The sequence below is a fragment of the Pelophylax lessonae genome (assembly GCF_965119305.1).
Source record: "Pelophylax lessonae genome assembly, chromosome: 2".
NCBI lineage: Eukaryota > Metazoa > Chordata > Amphibia > Anura > Ranidae > Pelophylax > Pelophylax lessonae.
The window spans coordinates 435705106-435727895 of NC_138769.1; the positions used below are offsets into that span (position 1 = coordinate 435705106).

Consider the following 22790-nt stretch of genomic DNA (forward strand, 5'->3'; position numbering starts at 1 on the left):
GTGGAACCAAGGGACGGTGCTCGGAGCTAGGTAGGGGGGGGGGTTTCCTGCACCTATTCCCTAATATCCTATATACTACTGTTCAAAAGTTTTAGGTCACCCAGACAATTTCATGTTTTCCATGAAAGTCACGCTTTTATTCTTCAAATGAGTTGAAAAATGAATAGAAAATGTAGTCAAGATATTGACAAGGCTAGAAATAATGATTTTTATTTGAAATAATAATTTTTCCCTTCAAACTTTCCTTTCATCAAAGAATTCTCAATTTGCAGCAATTACAGCTTTGCAGACCTTTGGCAATCTAGCTGTCAATTTGTTGAGGTAATCTGAAGAAATGTCACCCTACGCTTCCTGAAGCACCTCCCACAAGTTGGATTAGCTTCATGGGCTCTTCTTACGTACCATACGGTAAAGCTTCTCCAACAACCGCTCAATAGGTCAATAGTGTTGAGATCTGGTGATTGGGCTGGCCACTCCATTACAAAGAGAATACCAGCTGACAGTTTCTTCCCTAAATAGTTCTTGCATATTTTGGAGGTGTGTTTGGGTCATTGTCCTGTCGTAGGAGGAAATTGGCTCCAATCAAGCGCTGTTCACAGGGTGTGGCATGGCGTTGCAAAATGGAGTGATAACCTTCCTTATTTAAAATCCCTTTTACCTTGTACAAATCTCACACTTTACCAGCACCAAAGCAGCCCCAGGCCATCACATTACCTCCACCATGCTTGACAGATGGCGTCAGGCACTCCTCCAGCATCTGTTCACTTGTTCTGCGTCTCACAAATGTTCTTCTGTGTGATCCAAACACCTCAAACTTAGATTCGTCTGTCCATAACACTTTTTTCCAATCTTCCTCTGTCCAATGTCTGTGTTCTTTTGCCCATCTTAATCTTTTCCTTTTATTGGCCAGTCTCAGATACGGCTTTTTCTGTGCCACTCTGCCTAGAAGGCCAGCATCACTGTGGACATTGAGACTGGTGTTTTGCGGGTACCATTTAATGAAGCTGCCAGCTGAGGACCTGTGAGGCATCTATTTCTCAAACTAGAGACTCTAATGCACTTGTCCTTGCTTAGTTGTGCACCGGGGCCTCCCACTTCTCTTTCTATTCTGGTTAGAGCCAATTTTTGTTCTCTAAAGGGAGTAGTACACACCGTTGTAGGAAATCTTCAGTGTCTGGGCAATTTCTCACATGGAATAGTTTTCATTTCTCAGAACAAGAATAAACTGTCAAATTTTAGAAGAAAGTTCTCTTTTTCCGGCCATTTTGAGAGTATAATCAAACCCACAAATGCTGATGCTCCAGATACTCAACTAGCACAAAGGAAGGCCAGTTTTATAGCTTCTCTAATCAGCACAATAGTTTTCAGCCGTGCTAACATAATTGCACAAGGGTTTTGTAATCATCATTTAGCCTTTTAACATAATTAGCTAACACAATGTACCATTAGAACACATGAGTGATGGTTGCTGGAAATGTGCCTCTGTACATCTATGTAGATATTTCACTAAAGATCAGCCATTTCCAGCTAGAATAGTCATGTACCACATTAACAACGTCTAGACTGTATTTCTGATTAATTTAATGTTATCTTCATGAAAAAAAAAAAAACGTTTTTCTTTAAAAAAAAGGACATTTCTAAGTGACCCCAAACTTACCACAGAGTCATATATTTTAAGTATTTCTTTCTTTTAATTTTGATGATTATAGCTTACAGCTAGTTAAAACCCAAAATTCAGTATCTCAGAAAATTTGAATATTGTGAAAAAGTTCAATATTTTAGACTCTGTGTAATCGACTGAACCAGACTGAGACACCATTTAAAGGCTCAGGAAACCTTTACAGCGGTTTTTAGTTAATTAGCAATCATGGGGAAGACTTCTGATTTGACAGTTGTCCAGAACACAGTCAATGACACCCTCCACAAGGAGGGTAAGTCACAAAAGGTTATTGCTAAAGAAGCTTTCTGTTCACAGAGTGCTGTATCCAAGCATAAATAATGGAAAGTTCAGTGGAAGGAAAAAATGTGGAAGAAAAAGGTGCAAAAGCAACAGGGATAACTGAAGCCTTGAGAGGATTGTGAAGCAAAGGCCACTCAAGAATTTGGGGAAGATTCACAAGGAGTGGACTATGGCTGGTGTCAGTGCTTCAAGAGCCACCACACACAGATGTATCCAGGACATGGGCTACAACTGTCCCATTCCTTGTGTCAAGCCACTCATAAACCAGAGGCAACATCAGAAGCATCTAACCTGGGCTAAGGAGAAAAAGGACTGGACTGTTGCTCCGTGGTCCAATGTCCTCTTTTTGGATGAAAGTAAATTTTGCATTTCATTTGGAAACAAGTGTCCCAGGGTCTGGAAGAAGAGTGGAGAGGCACAGGTTGCATTAGTTTCAGTGTGAAATTTGCACAGTCAGTGATGATTTGGAGAACCATGTCATCTGCTGGTGTTGGTTCACTGTGTTTTATCAAGTCCAAAGTCAGCGCAGCCCACTACCATGAGATTGTAGAGTACTTCACGCTTTCCTCTGCTGACTAGCTTTATGGATATGCTGATTTTATTTTCCAGCAGGACTTGGCACCTGCCCACACTGCCAAAAGTACCAATACCTGGTTTAATGATCATGGTATCACTGTGTTTGATTGACAAGCAAACTCGTCTGACATAAACACTGCAGGGTATTGTCAAGAGGAAAATGATAGACACCAGACCTTACAATGCAGATGAGCTTAAGACTGCTATCAAAAGCAACCTGGGCTTCCATAATACCTCAGCAGTGCCACAGGATAATCGCCTCCATCCCACGCTGCATTGATGAAGTAATTCATGCAAAAGGAGCCCAGACCAAGTATTGAGTGCATACTATACTGTACATGGACATATATTTCAGCAAGCCAACATTTCTGTATTAAAAATCCTTTTTTTATTGGTCTTATGTAATATTCACATTTTCTGAGATACTGAATTTTGGGCTTTTACTAGCTGTAAGCCAAAATTGTCATAACTAAAAGAAAGAAGCACTTGAAATATATCACTTTGTGTGTAATGAATCTATATAATATATGAGTTTTACTTTTTAAATTGAATTACTGAAATGTATTAACTTTTTGATGATATTCTAATTTTTTGAGATGCATCTGTGTATATATATCTTTATATATTATGTTGTTTTGGATTATATGCAACTTTTACAGATATTGTAATGTTAAATTTAGGTTGCAAGTAACCAAGCTTTGAAAAAAAAAAAAAAATCATTAACGATTAACCCTCCTCTTATGTTAGAATTCCGTTACTATCCATGATGTTTAGGGTCAGTTTTGACCCGTGTTTTAAATAAGCCATAAAATACCCTCTGAATAATTATTTATCATCAAATTTGTTTCTTACCTCTTGGTTACCTTGTTAGGCTTCTTTATCCTTGAAAAGATTGGTTTTAATATTTTTGGTGTGACCCCTAGACCTTTCTTTTGATAGCATACCTCTCATTTTCAAATTTAAAAAATGGTAAAATAAAGTCAGCAACTCTGAAATGAATTTGTTCTATGTTTCTTCACTTTATTTAGAGAAGCAGACAAGCGGGAAAAGAGATAGGCCCCTCCCTAACTACAGCTCACAGGGTTGAGAGGGGATTGGCTTTCACTGTTACTAAGCAGAGAGAGTGTTTATGATTTCAGTTTTGGCACTTATTAGTGTCCTAAAATCCAATATTATAACTGGGTCTGAATTGACCCTAACACCATGAACGTCTTAATTTTCACTACAGTATTTTATAATTTAGTGAAAAGGATTATTTTTTTATTACATTGTTTAAATAGAGGTTCCTGACAAAGTAAAAAAATCTTGATGCAATAAACAAATTTATGTGATACTTATAGACATTCAAAACCTGAAAACGGGTCAGTTCTGACCCTAACACAAGAGGAGGGTTAAGAAATGATTTCTGAAGAATTTTACTTGTCTTCACTTACTAGGTCTGTCTATCTAGATTACTTCAACTGATATGAAAGGTTTGATGCAATGGCCTATAGGAAACCAATAAACAGAGTAAACTGATAGTGTTGATTCAGTCATTTGGGGTTATCTAATCAGACAGTGACTACCATTGTAGAATTTATTTTCTGAAAGAAGATCCTAAGCAGGGTAATACTTTGAAAATAGCTTGTATTATAATTGGCCTTTCTACTATGTGTCAAACATTTCCAACAGGCTAAATAGTCACTAACATGATATTTATTTTTTTTCTCAAATGCACTATGCATTTTTAATAAGTAGGATTGTTCAATGTACCTGTCCCCTACATCTTTTGTTGTTACATGCATACTTTCGTTGATAGGGCAAGTTGATGTATGTTTCATTTCATTTTAATATAATTATTATAATAAAACACAATGGCATCTCCATAATTGATAGTTTTGCTGTGCTGGTTGTTCTCTGTAAATGTTATTCCATTTGGGAAATTTAGCCATAATGAGACCCTAGAGAATGTGCCTAGAATCTTTAATTATGGCTCTAATTCTCATAACTTATCCTCTTTGTACCTATTACTATAATCATCCTTTATTGAAAATAAAAGTAGATTAGTATCAAGATAAATATACGTTATGTTAAGCTTTATAAAATCCATGATTACAAATTAATGACAAGAAAACAACCAGCTCAGTTAGTGAGGGGGGGGGGGGGATGTAGCAAAAGTCAGCCTTGATTAAGGCATTGCAAATAATGAATTAATGTATATATTGTCAACATATTCCATACCATATTACAAAGAATGCAGAATTATTCATATTACCCCTGCCCCTGAAGCACCTTTCTATCCAAGAATCCTACCAGTGGTGGATTAAATCATTTAACAGCTTCTATACAAGACATGTATATTGTTCCTCTAGTCAACCGTCAGTCATGTAAAAATGACAGCTAGAAATTAGTTATAATACAGTTGGAGGAAGCCCAGCACCCACATCTAGTATAAATGGATGGATGGAAGTGGAAGCAGACAAAACAGGAGGATAAAACTGGAGCAAACAGAGGAAACCCATACGAGGAGTCAACACTATGTCTGATTAAATTTTATAGTCTAAAGTTGTTTAAAAATTGGGATGCCTATGCCAGTCTTAGACTTAGGACTCAGAGCCATTGCTAAATTAATATTATCATTGTTATTATTAAACAGGATTTATATATTGCCAACTGTTTGCGCAGCAGTTTACAACATGAGGGCAGTACAATTACAATACAATTGAATACATTACAAATCAGAGGACCCTGCTCGTGAGATTTTACAATCTAAAAGGAAGGGTTAAGGGATACAAAAGGTAATGACCGTGGGGATCAGCTGATGGAGAAAATAAAAGTACAGTTGTTAAGTAGAGGCAGGATAGGCTTCTCTGATGAGAAGGGTTTTCAGAGATCTCCTAAAAGTTGACAGAGTTGGAGTTGGTCAGTAAGATTGAGGCAGTTCCATATGCTGGGAGAGGCTTGAGAGAAGTCTTGGAGGCAAGCATTGGAGGAGGTGAAAAGGGAGGTAGATAGCAGGAGGGTTTGGGAGGAATGAAGAGAATAATTTGGTTAGCATTCTGAGTCTAGGTTAGTGATGTAGCTTAGGGCAGAGTGGATTGCTTTGTAAGTTGTTGTTAGTATTTTTAATTTAATGCGTTGTGAGCTGTAGCCAAGGTTAGATATGACAAAAAATATAATAATGTCAACATAATGATGTGCGAAAAAATAATGGGTCTTACTCATCCTTAGATGAAGCAATTTCACAGAAAAGAGATCTATCTCTTCTACTTTTAGCAGGGAAAATCACATGTTTAGAATTTGTATTAATGTTTGTAAGTTCTATACTAATAGGTTAATGAGTTTCATTGAAGCTGAAGTCTTGAGATTATATAAATGACACACATTCTTGCAGCTCAGTATTCATTATTGCATCACTGTATCTATTTTTTAAATACAAGCAGTGTAAGCACCTGGATTTTGACATGGTATCAGATTCTTGCAGTCCTTGTATAGCGGGACTGGAGTGTCAGAAGAATAAATAGCACAAGGAGCCAATCATGTTTTTGTAAGAAGCATGCTAATAGAGTATGCAGAGAGATCAGCTCATCACTGTGTGTTTTTTCCTTTTCTCTTTTTACTGGCTGGGGCAAGTCCAGGCTGACCTGGGCTCAGTAGAAGTGGGTTGAACAATGTTGGCCATCTGACTGAGGACATCTTGTGGAGGAAAATGTGGGAAAAATCCCACAGCAACAGCTGGTTTTGCTAGATTATATTTTAATCATGTTTCTGTCTGCACCTGGAGGGAAAGTTGAATGGAGGGTTGTATGGTAAGAACCATTGAGAGAAGGACATATGGAGGTGGGAGACAGAAGCAGGAAAATGAGGGACAAAATCTGCAGCAACACAGAATTCAGAAACACAGGGCTCAGTGCAGATGGCGGAGTAGTAGAAGTAGTGGTTTGGGGAGAGGTCAATTTTTTTATAAATAGCTTTGACCAGTGGCTTATCAGGCACTCCTCACAGCTACTCTTTTAATCATCAGCACCCGGGCACTATTTTGTCATAAGTGAATGGTCACTGATGCAAACATGAGCTTTTAGCAAAAGGGGAAATGCAGCCCAGGGTGGTGATTAATGGTGAGTACTCAGAATGGATTGGTGTGGAAAGTGGGGTCCCCCAAGGATCTAGAGGATGGAATAAACAGCTCAATCTCAGTATTTGCGGACAATACAAAGATAAGCAGGGCAATAACGTCTATGCAGGATGTGGAAACTTTACAAGAAGACCTAAACAAAATAATGGGGTGGGCAAATACATGGCAAATGAGGATAAGGTTACTCACTAGGGGGTGAACCTCTGGGGGAATCTAGGATGGAAAAGAACCTGGGGGTCCTAGTAGATGACAGGCTCGGCAATGGCATGCAATTCCAGGCTACTAAAAACACAGGCATGCATTAAAAAGGGGATTCACTCCAGATATAAAATGATAATTCTCCCACTCTACAAGACTCTGGTCCGGCCACATCTCGAGTATGCCATCCAGTTTTGGTCACCAGTCCTCAGGAAGAATGAAGGATGTCCAGAGAAGGGCAACAAAGCAAATAAAGGGACTGGAGCTATGGGGAAAGACTACAAGCATTGAATGTATTCTCTCTGGAGAGGAGACACTTGAGAGGGGATAAGAAAATAATGTACAAATATGGTACTGGCGACCCTAGCATAAGCAAAAAAACTTTGTTTCATGAATTAAAAAAGACACCCGGCCATTTACTAAAATTGGAAGAAAAGTGGTTTAACCCTAAACTGCGTAGAGGGTTCTTAACTGTCAGAGCGGTAAGGATGTGGAATTCTCTTCCACAAGCAGTGGTATCATCAGGAAGTGTTGATAGTTTAAAAAAAACTATTAGATGGGCACCTTCACGACCACAGCATACAGGGGTTTACGATGTACTATTGACATAAACACATACACACACATCTTAGGTTAAACTGGATGGACCGGTGTCTTTTTTCAACCTCTCCAACTATGTAACTATGTAAGACATACTGACCTGGCCACATTAAAATAATTATGTTCTGTCGTATGTCCTTATGACAGCAAAAGTCAGCAATTTATTTTATCATAGAATTTTTGGCTGTATTTCTTCTTAAAGCCATATTTTATTTTTTTTATTAAAATTGGAAGAAGTAGCAAGACTGGAGAACAACATGGTAAAATGTAGCAAAAATAAGATATCTGTCTTAGGCTTCATGTACACTAGCCTTGCTGCGACTCTTCCACGTTAAGGAGAGGGAGGTTGAAGCGCACCTAAATGCGGCAGCTCCTAATTTCTATTAAAAGCTTATGTATACTGTACATTGACACATAGGCTTTTATTAAGTTGAGTTTAGGAGCTTTGGCAAAAAAATGCCAAAAGCTCCTAAACTCAAGTTTAGGAGCTGCCAGTATAGGCTAGTGTGCTGTCTCCAGTTTCTCTGTATTGAACATAATAGATTTTCTCCCACGTCCTTCACTGCTGTATTTATAGAACGGGAAGTGATAGAAAATTTCCCAGTGGGAGACAGGTGACAAAAAAATGATAGGATTTGACCTTTTCTTATCCTTAGTCACTTTAAGACTGGAAGGATTTGCCCCCTTAATGACCAGGCCCTATTTTGCGATACGGCACTGCGTTATTTTAATGGACAATTGTGCGGTCGTGCGACACTGTACCCAAATAAAATTGATGTCCTATTTTTCCCACAAATTGGTGGTATTTGATCACCTGTGCAATTTTTATTTTTTGCACTATAAACAAAAAAATAGAAACAATTTAAAAAAAAAAAACAATATTTTTCACATTTTGCTATATGACATTCTCAAACAAATGTTTAAAAATCAAAAGTTTTTAACATTTTAGGCCAATTTGTTTTCTGCTACATAGTTTTGGAAACAAAAAATCGCAATAAGCGGATTTTGATTGGTTAGCGCAAAAGTTATTGCGTCTACTAACTATGGGAAAGATTTATGTCATTTTCATTGTTTTTTTTTTGTTTTTTTACTAGTAATGGTGACAATCTGCGATTTTTTGCCAGACTGCGACATTGCAGCTGACAGATCAGACCCCTAACTGACATTTTTGACACTTTTGGGGTTACCAGTGACATTACTACAGTAATCAGTGCTAAAAATATGCACTGTTACTGTAATAATGCCATTAGCAGGGAAGGGGCTAACCCAGTGGGTTAAATGTGAGCCTAGGGGAGTGATTCTAACTGTGGGATGGGGGTGGCTTGTGAAATGACCATAGAGACATGTGATCCTATATAGAAGGATCACATGGGCTCTATGATCATTTCAGGGATAAAAATGGTCAGCTGTGTTTACAACAGATGCCCGTCCTTCTCTCTCAGCGGGGAGTGATCGCGGGTGTCAGGTGGCAATTGGAGCCGCCCGACCCATGCATCGGCTTCCCCCACTGCCGAGTAGGGGCAGGAGCATGCCATTGGCGGCGCGCGTTAATCCCCTATCTCCCCGCGCACGCGATCGACGTAGGTCTACGTCGGTTTGCGCAGGAGAGCCACCCTGCCGCAGTAAAAAGGTGGTGGGTGGTCGGGAAGTGGTTAATGAATAAATTAATGAATCAAATTAAATGATGGGAATTGTGTAATCTGAGTTTGAGTCTGGGGCAATCAGCCAGGTTACATAGTTGTTTTACTTATAGCAAAGAAAATCTAAAAGTCAAATTCTCGCTGGGTACCATAAAGCAGAAGTTTGTTTTTTCCTTGTCTTTCTATTAGTTGTGTCTTTTAACCTCAGATTGTGATATGCATGCAGTCTCTTAAAGTTTTGGAGGTTCAATATCGTGACAATTGTACCAATAAAAACTTTTCTTTCTACATAAAATAGTATAATAAGCGCATGGTACTGTATATCTGTTCCCCCATAATGATGTTTTCAGGAATTTTTCTGCAGAATCATGTCAAATACCGCCTCCTCATCAATATTGTAATCTACTTACATCTACTGAACATTATTATGATTTATTGGGATGGGATTTATTGTTGTTTAGGGGATTTAGGTCTTAAGCTAACTAATTATTTGTTATTTTACGTGAAGGTGAAATCTCAGCACCTAAAATTCAGTTCTTTCATCATCATTGCCAATGTAACTATATGTAATTAGAGATGCTCTCCAGCAGATGGCACTAATTACACAACCATTTGGATGCATGTTACATTAATAAATTGAATGTGCAAGCTTTCATGGCTGTGATGCATTTTAACAATAGCTATAATCAATATATAAAATTATGAATAATATCCAGAATCAGCTATATTTCTCTATAGTAACTAATGTAATTTTATGGGGAAAATGTTGAAATAGTTTTCAGCATTTCTGCAAAGGCTGTTTATGGTATGACACTACTTTTGTCTGTCTGCATTTTTCCTACTAATTTTCCAGTAGCTATGTTGTACAACTATTAATACAAATGTATTTTCAAGCCTAGTGTTTTCAACCTTTTAATAGTATCTAATAACTGGACAAAAAAATGCTTTCTATCCACAGCAATTTTCCAAAGAACTTCGTCAGTGGCAGATAAATGTTGACGTGGCAAATGATTTGGCCTTCAAGCTTCTGCGGGACTATTCTGCTGATGACACCAGAAAAGTGGAACTAATGAAAGACAACATTAATATTACATGGACAAAGATTAATAAAAGGTATCGTGTTTACATTTTTATGGAGGTCAATGCAAATTTGAAGTCATTTTAAAAAGATGAAATGGTGACATATTTCAGAGTGACAAAACATACAGAACTAGAATACTAAAAGCATAGAAAAGGCATATACTATCCATTCCTTAATAGTTACCATTCATTATATCATAGTTAATTGCTAATTAAAGTATCATGTTTTCAGTGCAAACATTGTGATCCTCTAACTGAAGGTTAGATTAAATTACAGGAAGCTTATCTCCCCCTTCAGCTGTGAATTTCCCATAGGCTAAAAGAGAAATTACTTGAATTTTCATGCATGGAAGTATTGCCTCTGGTGAGCATACGTCATGTGATCTTCTTACAAAGATTAGACATCTTCATACACAACGAACTAGTAGATAGGTGCCTACTTTCCAGAGAATGATATTAGTTATTTTTCTAATGTTCCAGCTTCTATTACCAGCAGAGGTTTAATCTGCCAATTTCTTGTCTTGATTGAAGCTAATTCCATGGGCTGGTGGATTTGAGTGAATTACCATATTTGCTATTCTATGGAGTTGAGTCACTAAAGACAAATAGGCTCTTCACTTTGCAAGGGAAGTTACATTCTGCCAGGGAACTTTCCCCCACTGCGTAGTGAATGTGATGAAATTTCCTTTTGAAAAGAATACCCAATTACGTCCAGGAAAATTAACAAAAATAGTTTTGCTTGCACATGATTGGATGATGGGAGTCAGCACAGCTTCACTCATTTACTAAACTCTGGAGAAACTTCCCTTGCAAAGTAAACAGTCTATTTGAAATTCAACCCCATTGCATCCATTATATTTTTACATATATGTGCCATATTTGTCAACATATACTATATGTATGGCCAAACATGCTAAGAACAGATTGCTTATCCCAACTTAGGGTTATACTGTACTTGCAATGCCAAAGAGATATGACCATAGATATCATAACATGCAAACTCCATTAAATAATATTAAAGTATAACAAAAGTTAAAACTTTTTTTTTAGTTTTGGATAGAGAAGAAAGGGATGAGAACCCTCGTCAGTTGTTATTGCTATCTGTGTCCCCGTTAGGGAGAGTCACCCTCTCTATTTGTCCTGTTTACCATTATCATTGAAAGTTATAGAAAATCCCAAATTTTGGGTTGTCCCAAGAAAAGTAAAAGAAGGTAAATCTTCCAATGGATACACTAGTTCTGGTGACCTGGGGGTCCCCTAGGAATTCTCTTCATTTGTAGGGATTTCCTCTCACTTCCTGTTTGGGTATGGGAAAGGAAGTGAAGTTAAATCTCTGCAATGGGACACAGATGGGGAAAAAAATCGAAAGAGATTATAACCTTCTATCCAAAATGAAAAAAAAAAAAAGTTTTGCCTATAGTTCTTCTTTAAGATTAATTTAGAAGACTCATAGTCAAAAGTTTACCAGCTGTACATAGAAAGCATTGAATACAAGCGATATCTAGTATAGATAGGCAATGAAATCAAAATCGTGTGGCATAAAGCTGAACACCATTTTGGCGAGGGCCACGTTTGCCTGCACAGGGATGCTCAGGTGCTTCATTCAAGTCAATTGGGACACAGCGTATGTACAGTATTTATTCTATGTATTTATCCTTTTGGCTGGGGTTCAGCTTTAAATACAGTTAAGTATTAGATTCGTTTAACCTAAAAACTTGTTGAGGTAGGTTGAATGTTAGGTTTTCTCCAGGTGTTATGTTTCAGTGCTGACGGAAGAGTAAATGTTAGAGTTGATTTTAGAGGACAATTTAGAGTGACAATGCCACTGAAAAAAATTTAATAAAAATCCCATGTAAGGAAAAAATAATATTTTCTATTCCCGGAATTGGTAAATCCAAACTTCTCTTTTTTAAAAAGCTACACCCTCTGCAATAATTTTCAGCATATGTGATTCTGGGTGTGTCGGGTGCCTTCATCCCCCTGATGTGATTCCACCCACCAGCCACTATGTTCCTGCACATTCTGCACATGAGTACCAACACAGCCACTCATCCTAATTTGGCAGGTATGCAGGGGCAGGTGAGCATTCAGGGCCACTCACCCACCACCGCATGCCTGTCAAATTGGGAGGAGTAGATGTGTTAATAATGCCACTGAATCCCCATAGGGTTACATAGGTAGCCTGCACACAGCCCTGTTTGCGCCAGCTGCATAAACAAGCACCCGATTCAGGCTGAATAGGCCATCATGCCCTAGTAAATGAGGCCATATCTTTCTCTGTGAAAACTGTATTAATGACAGAGCTTTAGTTTCTTTGGTGATCAATTGTATTAGGGAAAAGGGGTAAAACAGAAAACTGTTTTGGTTTAAATGTGGAATATGCCTCTTGCCCCAATGATAAAACCCCTTAATTACATTGGTAACAGATCTCTCAATGTAATGACCAATCTGTCTATGTTTTCACATACAGTACAAGCTTTACTTTTATGTACATATTATAGAGAAATGAGAATAATCTATTAGAAGAGATTTTAGAGGCTTGAAACAGTGATGAGTGCATTTGAGATTCTCTCTGAAGATGATATCAATGTAGGAGATATAGTTTGTACTCTCTTTAATTACACTGGTGGTGACAGATCTCCCTTGGCATAAAGCTATCAGTGTATGCTTCACATACAGATTGCAGGGAATGGACTACTGCGATTTCAGAAACCTGAAAAAGTGACAAGAGAGTATTTGAGTTTCTCTGTAAAGATGATATCAATGTGGGAAATGTAGCTTGTACTTTCTTCCTTGGTGCTGAGTTTTATTTTTGAGTAAGGAGTTATTATACAGAAAACTGCTCTTGGTTCATTGTGAAGTATATCAGTTAAGGCAGTATTTTGATGATCTCCAATTGCACAGCCATTATCACTCTTGTTTTGTTCACTGCTTTAAAACATAACTAATAGTGAAAACTATTCCTCCAGCACCAATGAGTTTTTCTATGACATTTCTGACAGCATAAGTGATTTGCAGGTAGAATTTCAGTTGGTAAAACTGCAAATTAGTAAAATAGGATATACTGTATATCTCATTATGATGAGCAATATCTTATCAATGATGGCTTCAATAGGATCTAAACTTTAAGGCCATGTTCAAATGGATATTCTTAAGCATGCGGCCATGCGCAAACCCAGTTCTATGCACCCTTGCGCAGGCAGTTCCATTCATGTCAATTGTGACACAGCAGCTCCCTATTTGTGGGTAGGGGTGCATGCAGGGGCTGGTCCTTGAATTCAAATTGTGTGAATTTGGGGAACTGCACCTACAGGGACATCATATCCATGTAGCTGCTATGCTCCAATTGTGATGAATGGGACTGCCTTCACAGGGATACACAGAACACCTGTGCATCCACATGTGGGCAAATATGGCTATATTACATTAGGAGGGGGCCAAACACCCACAATTAATATAAATGGATCCTTAAGTGGAAGCAGTAGGATAAAATTGGAGCACCACAGAGGAAACCCACATGAGAAATCCCTTCTTTTTACAAATAAATGTTATTGTTTAAAAATTGGGATAACTATGTCAGTTCTGTAGACCCAGGACCATTTCAAGTTGTTTTGTTCAGTTTACTGCCACTGGTGCCCAACACCCCATACTTGTATATTAGCATGCCATATTTGCAGGACCAATTCCAAAGCTAAGCCTGTTTGCTTCTCCTCACTCTTAAAATGAGCAAAGACTCCAGTTATTTAATTTGGAGCCTCACTATCTTCTGTCCAAATCTCAAGTAGAGTATTTGTATTAGTACACAAGTGGGACACTTATGGTGCTTTTCCACTGCATGGAACCGAACGGTTCGGCTCGCTTTTGTGCTTTTCCACTGCTGGTACCGCATGGTACGGTGTAGGAATGGTTCGGTACGGTACGGTGTGGCGGCGCTTTTCCACTGCATGGAACCGAACAGTACGGATCTCTTAAACAGTACCACCTCGATTATGGTTCCAAGAGGTACCATACCGGTACCATATCCCACAATCCATTTCATGCAGTCACTACTAGCCAGTGATTGGTCAGAGAATCGTTGTTATCACACCCACTTAACTTTACCACTTTAGTGGAAAAGCAAACCATACCAAACCGTACCGAACCGTTCCAACACCGTACCATGCGGTACCAGCAGTGGAAAAGCAAACTGGGCCAAGCAGGGTCGAGTAGAGCCGAGCCGGTACTTGCAGTGGAAAAGTGCCATTAGTCTGCATCAAAATAGTACAATAGCTTATAAATGCATTTTGGATTTCTAAAAGCAACACATCAACATACAGTATATTTGTGACTCTCTCTCTCTCTCCCCCTCTCTCTCTATATATATATATATATATATATATATATATATATATATATATATATATATATATATATATATGAGTTAGACTAAGATGCATAACTGTGAGCACATTATCATCTGTTATACTTTTTGACTGGGTTGCCAAATTAGACATAAAGCAGCACAGCAATCACAAGTGCGAAAACTACAAAAAAAATTCCTTCAACCCGATCTGAAATTCATTGTAAACACTCAGAGGAATGATATAGGCCAACAACTAATAAACAAAATAAATAAACTGGATAAAGCTTGTTGTCCTACAGTTTGTCTAAGAAACATGTGGCAACTACATGTTAAAAAAAATGTATGATAAGTGTCTTCAAATTGCACTGTTAAAAACCACAGTGGAATGTAGCATGTCTGTTTTGACAACCGAAGAATTGCAAAAAAATATCCAGGCAGACAACACAATCTTTTTTCCTCTATACTATAGCACGTAAATATAGAAGCATGTCTTTAAAATCGCTATTTCCATTCTCTCTTTTGGATAAAGCACACCACACTGCAGTAAGTTTAAAAAATACACAGAAACCCGCAGTCTCCACTCTAATACTTTCCAAAGGTATTCTATCGGGTTGTGGTCAGGACTCTCTGCAAGCCAGTCAATTACTCCACCCCAAACTCGCTCATCCATGTCTTTATAGACCTTGTTTGTGCACTTGGTGTGCAGTCATGTTGGAAAAGAAAGGGGCCATCCCCAAAACTGTTGTCACAAAGTTGGGAGCATGAACTAGTCCAAAATGTATACTGATGCCTTAAGAGTTCCCTTCACTGGATTTAAGGGGCCAAGCCCAAACCCTGAAAAACAACCATAACCCCCCACCAAATGATTTGGTTCAGTGCAAAAAGCAAGGACAGCCTTCCCTAAAGAGTTGTGGACAGCCTTCCCAGAAGAGTTAAAGCTGTTATAGCTGCAAAGGGTGGGCCAACTCAGTATTGATCCCTACGGCCTAAGACTGGGATGCCATTAAAGTTCATGTGCATGTAAAGGCAGGCGTCCCAATAATTTTGGTAATATAGTGTATGTGAAAATGGGGACTGGTGGATAAGACACTGAATAAATGAATGAATATTAAAATATATCATATCCCATGGTCTAATAGGATGTTTTTCAGAAAACATTAAATTATTTTAAACAGGAGCTTATTATTTTGCAAGCTGGGAGTGCAAGATAAATAAAGCAGTGTGCTTCATAAAGGTGCTTATTGCTCTGCCAGCTGAATGGGAGTGGTTAAAAAAATTCAATGAGAGCTTTGTTATGTGACCTGTCGAAGCACATGTGATTGGTTATCCTCCAATCATGGAGTTCTCTAAGCTGAACTCCATAAGTATGACATACTCCACACCAGCTTTGTATGGATGGGTTTTTTAGCCCCACTGTATTCCCAGGACTACAGCTGCACAAACTTGAAGTCATCACTGCCCTCACACTGCAGCTGTAAATCCCATCTTCTCAGCCACAAGTGAAATGTGTGGAGAGGTTTCACAGCTAGAGAGGGTGAGAGAGAGGACGCAGGCACTATGACAGGGATGCATTTGCAACAACAGCTGCTAGAAGAGAGCCCGGCCACAGTTCAGGATACATAGGACACTGTGATTGGCTGCAGTGCGGTCTGTGACGGAACAGCTACATCCCATTGCCCAAGTACTGCTGGGAGGAGCAAAGACTTGTGGTGGAAGTAGACCCAAGAGACTGGTTTTAGTGTTCTAGATCTGTGTGGGACTACAAATCCCACAGGCTGAGAGCTAGAGAGAGGAGGAAAAGAAAGTTGAAGCCAGGTTTCAGGGCAGCCTTGTGAAACAAAGTGAAAAGTGATTATAAGAGTGGGCTGCTGTGTAAGATAGGTACCTGCTGGATTGCCAGAGAGGGAAAGCAACCTGTCCACCACATCTACACAGAGGTCACAGCTGTCAGAGAGCATCACCGGTTCTGTGAGAGAATGTCATTGTCAGGTTCTAAATCGCTGCTGACCAGTTTTGGATGCTAGATAGACTGCTTGGTGGTGACAAGCCATTGGCCACACTTTCCTTACCCACTTCCTAAAGGGACAGATTCACCTAACCTTACAATGTGCTACTTAACCCTGTACTGTGGGATCTGTTTAAACCTAAACGATCCAGGGCCCCAATGCCTAAATTACACTGGCCAGTGGGAGGGTTTTGAAAAAGCTGAAAGACCTATAGCTTCCAATACCACTTCTTTAGTTAAGACTTCCCTAGTTCCAGGGTTCAGGTGCAGAGACACTTGGTCCTCCTATTGTTTGGGGTGTTGTGCCAATTAATATGTAATTGTTTATTTAAATTTGTTAATGTTCATTTCTTTTGGTATACTATGTTTTTTGCATTGTTGGGAATGTTTCCCAAATCAACCCTACTTACTTAGCCTCGGTGTTTTAGAGGGTGTGGCATTGCTGGAAATCTGGAACCAGGTGACCCATACATCATCATCTCTTTCAGGGATAAGCGCTACATTTACAAAATATAATATTATTGAAGCGTATACCAGAGAGCAGATAGCTGTATTTTTCTCCATTATAAATCAGCCCCTAAGTCTGAGGTGCTAATGCAGATGACAAAATATAGAAAAGACATAGAGCATTCAGAGAAGTAAAGTAGCAGTCCTCTCCCAAGTCTTCTACACTGTCACTGTTAAAATGTAGTCTAGGTCTGAGATGCCAAAACAGATGGCAGAATGCAACTTGCAGTTTTAAAAATAATAATACGTTTATCAAATTGGACATCATCAGAGGCATGGCCCTCTGACTCAAGCAGGGCCCTTAAATGTATTCCAACCGAAACTCTCATTACCAGAATTGAGTGACAGGAATCGCACAACATTCGACAGTGCTTCCAACCACCAGTAGTAAAAGTTCTGGTACAGCACATCCAGAATCAACAAGGACAAACAGGAATTCGTCCTTGTGTTCCAACCATTGAACATACTGTATACTATATATTGACTTTACTGAATACTACTGAATTAACAGCAATATAAAAACAGTCAATATATAGTATACAGCATGTATACAGCATGTCTGCTGGTTGAAATGCAGGGACGAATTCCTGTTTGTCCTTGTTGAATCCGGATGTGCTGTATCAGTTCTTTTCCTTCCAGTTCTTTCAGTCTTGATGCTCTCAGCATACAGCCATCTATCTGCTGTTGGAAATTAGTGCCTTTTTGGATCCCAGTTGTTGCCTGCTTTTTTTCTTCTTCTGGTAAGGAGATTGGAGTGTCACTGTGGTGTGTTTGCTACTCACACTGAAGCTGGTGCGGGGTCTCATCTTCATTCCCCTTTTCTTCAATTTTTAATATGGATTGCCATTAACCTTTTTTAGCGCTGTATATAGACCTTTACAGAAAAATAATTGTTTCTGTACATTTTGTTCAAAAGCGACATCAATTCTAAATTAGTCTTTTGTTTAAAATCATTTTAGATCTGAATACATGTGATCATTGTCTGTGAAATATGTGCATATTGCTGCAGAGCTACATTATTTTGCTTAAAATTACTTCAGCAGCATAATACATTTCAAAAGTAGACTTCAGTAAAGCAGAAAGTCCTGATATTATTACATGGAAAATGCTTTAATGAGATACAAACAAGCTAAATCCGTGTTTTCTAAACAGTCTGTACCAATCTTTTTGGGGTTTGAGTTCCACCAATACTATGTCCCGCCCACTCTGCTATTATATAGCTAGAATGATATCTCCCTAAAATGTCCATTAGAATACATAAAAATGCATAAAAGCTGCTTCCCTATACTCTATCACTGGTAGCTCACACTAGAGTAACAATATATCCACAGGCCAGTTTTGTCCAGAATTCTAGAGCTTTGCAGCCACCTACAGTGTTCCATACTAACCACTTTACTACCAGTCACGTAACCTCTACGTCGGCTGACTTTGAGTGGTTATACCGGGATGATGCCTCTAGCTAGAGGCATCATCCCGGTACCGTTGTTTGAAGCCGACGGTCGGCTTTCCGTCGGTAACGATCGATGCGGCTCGGGAGCCGCTCGATCGTTACCCGGGGGGGCGGGAGGGGACGTCCCCCCCCTCCCGCCGCCTTCCGCGGCTTTGCTCGGGGCTACCGTCCCACCGGGAGCCCCGAGCACCCAGCCGGCACGTCCGCCGGCTGGATGGAGTCCCGATGAATGCCGGAAACGGCATCGATCGGGTCTCCGATGACGTAACCCGGAGGCGGCGTCCATGACGTCACTTCCGGGTTACTGTGCTGCAAAAGGCGGCAGATTTGAAAAACGGCTGTATGCAAAAATGCCGTTTTCGGCGTTTTGCATACAGGGAAGTGTAGTGGAGGGGTCTAGGGTCTTTTAGACCCTCGATCCCTCCATAAAGTGTACCTGTCACGACATATTGCTGTCACCAGGGATGTTTACATTGCTTGTGACAGCAATAAAAGTGATCAGATTTTTTTTTTTTAAAAAACCTGTAATAAAGTTTAAAAAAAAAGAAAAAATAAATAGGAAAAAAAAAAAAAAAAATTTAGCCGTCCCCGTCACCGTTAGCTCGCGCACAAAAAAAAACGTATACGCAAGTCGAGCCGCAAATGAAATCGCTGTTCAAACCACACATGTGAGGTATCGCCGCGATCGCCAGAGCGTGGGCAATAATTAAAAAAAAAGAGCTACACTCTAACTCTAAACTGGTAACCGTTAAATAAATTTAAAGCGTCGCAGATTGAGATCTCTATTGACCGTAGTTTGTCGCCATCCCACGGGGGGGCGCAATTTTAAACCGTAACATGTTTGGTATCTATTTACTCGGCGTGACATCATCTTTCACAATATACAAAAAAAATGGGCTAACTTTACTGTTTAGTATTTTTTAAATGCAGTGAAATGTGATTTTTCAAATTTTTTCCAAAAAAATGGCGTTTTAAAGACCGCTGCGCAAATACCGCATGACAAAAAATTTTGCAATGACCGACATTTTATTCTCCAGAGTCTTTGCTAAAAAAATATATATAATGTTTGGGGGTTCTAAGTAGTTTTCTAGGAAAAAATACTGGTTTTAACTTGTGAACAAAAAGTGTCCGAAATAGGGCTGGGGCTAAAGTGGTTAATAACACAGAGTTAAATAGCTCTCATTTAAAAAGTTATGACAGTGTGTGGAGTTCTGTAATCTATAGCAGTGTTTAAAGTTATGGACAGTCTCGAGGAACCCCATTCTAAAATGTAAAAAAATATTCCAATAGCTTTACATAATGCAACATCATCCACACATAGGACACCCAACATTAGCAGTGATTTATTCTTTCAAAGCAAATACACTTTTGCACACTGGTACTGACTAGTATTCCAATATTTCTCTTCTCCCTCAATTTCTCTCCATCAGTCACCTAATGTCACCCCAGTGCTGAAGAACAGAGGCACAGGGGGGTAAAACATGGATGCAGTGGAGGCAACAGACATCTGCCTTAATATTTCATGATGTCATAGGTTGTTAGGATGTCAGTGTCTATAAAGGCTTAATGGTGCACAATGAAAACCTGTGGCTTTGTATAACAAAAAGGCAGGCTCCATCCACCTGCTTGCTTGTATACACTTTTTGATACATTTTTAGGCATTTTGCCAAGGCACCCCTGAAGAAACCTCAAGGCACCCCAGGATGCCTGGGCACCCTGGTTGAAAAAGGCTAAACTATAGCATCCAGTGAATTTATTCTTATTTACAGCTTTTGACTGCTCTAAATTGGTCAAATTGAAATCTGATTTGTTTCTTAAGATTCATGCACAACAAAATTGCTCTTTTCATTGCCATTGTTTTCTGACTGATCAGTTGATAGGACACACATATGAAGTCTTTTACCCTCATAATATGATAGCGTGTCATCCATCATCATTTGTATTTTGCTTTTATATAATTTGAATTTCATGGAATTTTTATCTCAAATACGCAATGAACAGCCTTTAAATGACCTTAATGTTAACTGTCTTACCGGTTAGATTTGTGTGAACCTTTATATGTCCTCGTTCTAACACAGCTATAATAGTAGCGCATGTCATACACCCAAATGCTACAGCCCTTTTGCTAGTGGTAGGAGTGAGCTACGGTATGATCAGCATCACCCACAGTTTTATACAACTCAGTAATGTTATACGTGACATTCACATAAATCAGCTCATTACAGGTCAGTTAGGAAAAATACCTGTCTAAGTTAGAATATGCATGTCCTAAACAAAAGATTGTTTGTCATAGAGCTAAACAACACAAAGTCATTCCAGATTAATCAACTACATTTATAAAAGATTGAATTTATCAAAGTGACATGTAATAGAGAGTCTCCTTGCTGTTATGACTAATTAAAACTATATAAACCTCTTAGCCTAAGAGTATTTTAGGAGCATAGCAGAAGGATAGTAATGGAGTTTTATCACAAAATGTCAGTAAGCTTATCTTAAAAAGTTTTGTTCAAAATTCTTTTTATTTTGGGTCGATATACTAAAAGCATGCCATATCCATCTTTTATTGGTATTGAAATAAAAACACTCAGGTGTCTATTGTCTTGATGTATAAAAAGAGGCTTTGTCATTCAACAAAAATAAACTACTTGCACATACCTGCAGCAGACTTTACGACCTTTAATGGCCAAATGCTGGGCTTTTCTAACTTCTAGTTTAACTCACACCACACACATTCTTATAGGCTCATTAATACTGTATATTGGGATATATCACTATCCAATAGGAATGTGTAGAAGGCAGTAAATTGTGGTCAAGCTTCGTCATATAGACAAAGTGCTGAAGGTTTTTCTACCAGAACAGCCCTCTAGGTGCCTGAAAATCCTAGGTACCTTCACTCTTTACCCAAAGCATCTTTGTTAAGACCTGACTAAAGTAAATTTAAATCAGTTTGGACTTTTTCCTCAAAAACCCACTTCAGATCTGCTTTTTTTTTGTAAAAAGGTGTTTTTACTAAAGTAAGGTGAAAGTTGAACCTCAGGCTAATACCTAAACACAATAGAAAAAGAAATATGAAAGCTATATTATCTGACAGAAATAAAATAATTAGGTTCTTCCAGACTTTTGCACCAATCGCTATAACTGGTTAGTAACATTGACCATTTTCACAAAGAGGAGCTCCACCCCCCCCCCCCACACACACAAAAACACTTACCTGTCCAGGGTTCCTGCGATGTCAGCACCCCAGTGATTTTTCAATAGGCTCTCAGGTTCTGTCGTTGCCATTCATTGTAAGTGTGAAGCATGCTGTTCTTTGTGAGTGGCCACACGGGGGGGATGGAGAAAGGGGGCTGAACCTCCGGTAGACTTCTCTGCATCAAGTTCACCCGAAAGTGGGGATTTGTACCTGTCAAAAAAAGGTACTCTCTCCCCCCTTCCCCATGAAGGGCCCCAAATGTGGCACTGGAGGGGGGGAGCAAACAAGCAGAGCCTCCCCTTTTGGGTGGAGTTCCACATTAGAGTGGTGTATCTAAATAATAAACAAATAATGTATTGAAGCTTGATGTGGTGTCTGAGTTTTTTTTCACCTGGCGATCTGGCCAGTAGCACAGTTTCTATTTTAGAGTGGTTTAATTCCCTCAATGAGGAATAAAGCCACCTTTGGACAGCAACACTATCAACCTGTTGGGATGGTAGTATTAGATGGAATAGTAGAATTGGATTGACATACAGTATCTCACAAAGTGAGTACACCCCTCACATTTTTGTAAATATTTTATTATACCTTTTCATGTGACAACACTGAAGAAATGACACTTTTGCGACAATGTAAAGTTGTGAGTGTACAGCTTGCATAACAGTGTAAATTTACAGACCCCTCAAAATAACTCAACACCCAGCCATTAATGCCTAAACTTCTGGCAACAAAAGTGAGTACACTCCTAAGTGGAAATGTCCAAACTGGGCCCAAATTATCAATATTTTGTGTGGCCACCATTATTTTACAGCACTGCCTTAACCCTCTTGGGCATGGAGTTCACCAGAGCTTCACAGGTTGCCACTGTCGTCCTTTTCCACTCCTCCATGATGACATGATGACGTCACAGAGCTGGTGGATGTTAGAGACCTTGTGCTCCTCCACCTTCTGTTTGAGGACGCCCTACAGATGCTCAATAGGGTTTAGGTGTGGATACATGATTGGCCAGTCCATCACCTTTACCCTCGGCTTCTTTAGCAAGGCAGTAGTCATCATGGAGGTGTGCTTGGGCTCATTATCATGTTGGAATACTGCCCAGTCTCTGAAGGGAGGGAATCATGCTCT

At 39.1% G+C, this 22790-nt stretch overlaps 1 protein-coding gene across 1 annotated transcript in view; it reads left to right on the forward strand.

Moving 5' to 3' along the window:
- DMD (dystrophin) overlaps positions 1-22790 on the forward strand; it is a 3625631-nt gene that overhangs the window by 2539708 nt on the left and 1063133 nt on the right. Inside the window, exon 54 of the mRNA XM_082246191.1 lies at positions 10047-10201. Coding sequence (XP_082102317.1) covers positions 10047-10201 — 155 coding nt within the window. The remainder of the gene's footprint in view (positions 1-10046; positions 10202-22790) is intronic.